This window comes from Xenia sp. Carnegie-2017, unplaced genomic scaffold (assembly GCF_021976095.1).
Source record: "Xenia sp. Carnegie-2017 unplaced genomic scaffold, XeniaSp_v1 HiC_scaffold_13, whole genome shotgun sequence".
Classification (NCBI taxonomy): Eukaryota; Metazoa; Cnidaria; class Anthozoa; order Malacalcyonacea; family Xeniidae; genus Xenia; species Xenia sp. Carnegie-2017.
Window position 1 is genome coordinate 1,917,816 of NW_025813436.1, and position 4,567 is coordinate 1,922,382.

General features: G+C 33.9%; 1 protein-coding gene across 1 annotated transcript; it reads right to left on the reverse strand.

Moving 5' to 3' along the window:
- Positions 1-330: 330 nt before the first annotated feature.
- Positions 331-1,457, reverse strand: LOC124455508. The gene is made up of 3 exons (XM_047006144.1): positions 1,381-1,457; positions 870-1,137; positions 331-801 (listed from the first exon to the last, which is right to left on the reverse strand). The coding sequence occupies exons 1-3, from the start codon at positions 1,416-1,418 to the stop codon at positions 397-399; spliced, it is 711 nt and encodes a 236-aa protein (XP_046862100.1). The 5' UTR covers positions 1,419-1,457; the 3' UTR covers positions 331-396.
- Positions 1,458-4,567: the final 3,110 nt, after the last annotated feature.

The window sequence follows — 4,567 nt, forward strand, 5'->3', positions numbered from 1 at the left end:
ATAGTTAATTATTTTAAATTTCTTGACTTCAAAAAGAACCTAAAATTACAACTTAGTGCAGTAGGGAAAATGTACACTTGTTGTACCTTACTTCATAATGCAAGATGTTGTTTTTTATGGGTCTACAACCTCATAGTTTTTTGAACTTAAACTCCATCTATACATGAATATTTTGTGTAAAAAGATCAAAAATATTCTATTTTGTCAAGTTGACTAATTGTTTAATGGACAGAGTTTAGTCATCAGGAACATTTTTTAACATCTCTCAATTATACTCTTGTTATGGATAACTTTATGAATGTTTCATCTATAATATCAATAACAGTAAATTGTGTATGTGAAAAAAGTTTGGTCTACTCTCAAGCAAAAATATATGCACTGTTTTAATAAAACATTTCAGTCTTTTTTAACAATATTCTGCATCAATGTTAGTAAAGCAGTGTTTTGAAGTTGCAGTTGATGCATTAGTTGCTCTTGTTGCCTTTGCTGAGCAGCAATGCTGTCAGTTAAGGCTTTAGTGAGAGCTTCATGTTGAGAAATGATGTTGTTTTGTTGTTGTTTTCTTTCATCAGCTTCAGCTTTTTTCAACATCAATTCTTCTCTTTTAAGTTCTGCATCAACTCTTGACTTTTGTTGTAAATAGGCAATGATTTCACTTCCATTGGATGACATTCTTCTCTTAGGTTTTTCACCATTGTTACTTTGAAATTTTCTTTTGTAAGTTTCAGCTAATGTTTCCATTGACTGTTGTCTCATTTCCACAGCCTTTTCTACTTCTGCAACAGAGTTTTGTTTTTGTTTCTCCCAAATTTTCTCTTCTTCATCTCTATTTCTGAACAATTGAATAAATTCCTCAATGGAGTTTCTACTGCAGATGGCTCTGGAGAGATCCCAGAAGCTTTTTCCTCCTCTCTTAATCTTTTCTTTTGTTGTTTTTGAAGTAAAGTGTAGTGATCTCGAACAGACTTTTGCGTCACGTTAAACTTTGGGTGATCCATATCATTTAAGGAATCACTGATCATTTTCCATGCATTACCTCGTTGCTGTGATCCTTTTTTGAAGTTCCATGGTTGGAATAAATACATTTCACGAACTAGAATTTCATTATGTTCATTTGTCCAAGTCATTGCTTTTTTGCTAAAATTACAAAAATAAATAAGAATGCAAAGGAAACCAAACAAATAAACTAATTATAAATATATAATATTTCGTTTATATAAAAATATAATAAAATATTAGTTGAGTTGTAATATTTGAAAAAAACAATCGATTTAGTACTCTGTGTGTTAAATAATTTACCCTTATCTCAGTACAAACTGAATATAACAATAACTTATTGCTAAAAAAGGCTTTAAACACTTAAAACTGTTCGATTCTTACCTTTTTGAGTTTTGATGTTCATCCGCCATCTTGAACATGCAGGACGCGTCCAAAGAAGACGATTTCACGGCGTCGTCGCCAAAAGGAAGCAGCCAAAATGTTAAGAAGCATGCGCACTAGCATTAACTCCCGGCGTCGTCGTCAAAATGTGAAGTTTCGTAAACTCTCTACTAAAATAAGAACGATTTGGTATATGTCTTGATTGAGTAAGATTAGTGTGTTTCCAAATCAACAGAACAAGATTTGCGTTTTCCGCAGTTACATAAGTTTCCCTCATATCACGAAACACTTTGATCAGTCCCTCGTCATTCTGGAATTCAAATAGAATAGTACCATTTGATCCGTACACCATTATTGTGACGGGTGTTTAAATAAATTTCACGAAAAAATATAAAAACTAAGTCCATTCTATACTAAACGCATTATCTGCAGCAAAAAGATCCTGTTAAGCAGTGTTTGATGGTGCATAGAACGAAATGCTTAAACATCAAATTCATCGCATACTCTTTGCTCTAGTTATAACAAGACATCGAGCATTGCATGTGCTTTTTTTTTAAAGGTGATCGGTTCTTGGAAGACGCCGCAAGAAATTGTTAGAGAAGATAATAGTACGTTAACTGTTAAAAGCGTTTACCTCTTCTTCTTCGACCTGTCGCAGCAATGGAAAAGTTAACAAGAGCAAGAACCAAACATAGTACTGCCAAGATTCTCAAGGTATTCATCTTTGTCGATCTAAATGTTGTAAATTGTCATGTCAAATTATGTAGCGTGTGACTGTGTTATATTATAGATTGTAACTGATATTATTAAATTGATGGAAAATACGTAGATAGTTAAAAATTGTGGTTTCGGTGGAAATGCTATACGTGAAAGCTAAAGTACTAAATTCATGTCAAGGGAACACTTTCTCACCGCAATGCGTCATTGCGGTAGAATGTAGGTAGAAACAAAACTCTAAAAACGGAATAACGAAGTTGCAAGACATGTAAACGCCTAAAACCACTTCCTAATAATTATAATATAAATATATCTTGCAAGCATTTGTTCTAGAGCTAGGAAAAGCCGACGTTATTGGTGTATGAGCTGGTCATAAAAATTTGATAAATTAGCAGTCGTATTGCAGAGGCAAAAAAGTTCGAAAACTCAGTTTAAACTCATTGACGGTTGTCCGCAATCTTAACGATATTAATTCAAATATTCCGTATCGCGAATAATCAACGTTTGGAACTCCGTAACGTAAAAATCGTGCACAACCACTGTAAATATCCTTTTGAAGTGTTAAATATAATTGTCAAAATACAGTCCCATCGTTCGATTGAAGTTTTAAGAATAGGGAACCAGCAGTTCGTACAGAATGTGCGAAACTAAAATCGAAAGCATGAAAAGACATGAAAAGGCAGTCACAGCCTCACAAAATATCTTGAACATAATTTTATCCAGAAAATAAGTAATTTTGCCATGACTTTGAAAAAATTAGACAAATGTTCACACTCATTAAATTTGTACACGAACTATTAATAATAAATTGACATAACATATACAATATTTAAAATTGCAAAAAAGGTGAATCTATAAAAACGAAGTGATAATGAGCCACGTGGACTCCTAGAATGAAATCATTTAAATGGTACTGACAAGATTAAAGTATTTTCTTGCTCTGCAATGGCAAACGTTAGAGAACTTTGGAAATTTATCAAAGAAGACGATTCCTTTTATACTCTTTCATTGCAGTTTATAAAATAAGAGCAATACAACGCAAGCGCTGATTGGTCTATAGCTGAAAATTTGCATTAATCCGAGCTAAATTAAAGAGAATTTGAGAATCCATCATCAATGTTTAGGGAAAAATTAAAACATTTGCTTCAAACTTAGCCCATTCGCATTATTGTTATTTTATTAAGGAGACAATAGATGTTTTTCGTATTTGCACACGCTTATGCAAATCTCGGAGAAGTTTATGAAAGATCTGTCACGATCTTCGGTTTCTTGTTGTCACTAACGTCTCTTCGTTTTGCATAAGCCTGTACACAGCAATTAAACATCTTTCATTAATTGTATTAGCTTTTAAACCCACCATTGCTCATGCAGATGATTCTTATTAGAATTCAGACCTAATGCCACAAAGCATTTCACAGAGTAATGACGGAAAAACTACATGAAAAAGTATTTTCGGAATTATAAGTTATCAAAACGGCATAGCTTTAGATATATCTGCAATGTTAGAAAGTGAACGATTGTAGATATTGGAGCATTGATAAGCGTGTGTCCTTATAAAACCATCTGACCACTCGACATAACAAATATTGATGATCAATAGCATTTTGCCACTGAAATTTCTGCAACAAATTGAAAATGAACTTGACTCTCAGTTTGAGAAACAAATCCCAAAACAATTCAAGTGAATATTCTTTTTAGTATGTCATTATTTTAATTAGCTTGTTCACTTGTATCTAGTCATCAGCATAACCAACCATCGAATCCTTTGTAGAAGATTCTATAAATATTCTGGCAAAACATCTTTAGGACAAAAATCATCTGCATGACCAGTCATGGGTTGGCAAACAAAATCAAGCCCCGTTCACTGTTATCCAGATATTTTCTAATTCATCATCTACTACACTTGCGTTGCGTCTATGTATTATGTGGTCACAGTTTATTCGAATCCAATTCGCGTGCCCACGCTTATTTTGATTCAATTGGGAATTTTGTTCATGTTTGTTATCGAGCACGTGCGCACCATTAACCAGTCGCAGGGGTTCGATATTACCCCCCCCCCCTTGTTCGATTCCAAAAAGGTGAAAACATGTCAAAATGAGGCAAAAAAAACATCAAGAACTTGGGAAACAAAGCGAATTTATCTGCGACAGGCCACTTGTCTCACCAGTTTTAACTCACAATTGTCATGTATAGCTTCGCTTTTTTGAACGTGTTAGTCCTGACGGCCGTTCTGTTTTGTAGGTATTATCAATAGCATGTCCTAGTTAAGCCTCCTCTTAAATAACCCATTTGAGCATATTTTAAAGCCTTTTTTTATTGCTGATACACGCTAAACGACTGGATATAAGCGAAATGAGCACTGAAACCCTGTGCTTTTAAGCCATATGTAAGTTTTGCAGTAAGTACCGGCGGCAATTTTGTAATGTCGTCGTAAAAGATTTGACCGTCCACTGGAGAGCACGGTGAAAAA

Coding starts and splice junctions, on each gene's coding strand:
- LOC124455508 (XM_047006144.1), bottom strand. CDS start 1,418: ATGTTCAAGATGGCGGATGAACATCAAAACTCAAAAAG. Junction 1,138..1,380: donor GAACATCAAAACTCAAAAAG/GTAAGAATCGAA, acceptor TTGTAATTTTAG/CAAAAAAGCAATGACTTGGA. Junction 802..869: donor TCTCTCCAGAGCCATCTGCA/GTAGAAACTCCA, acceptor AAAATTTGGGAG/AAACAAAAACAAAACTCTGT.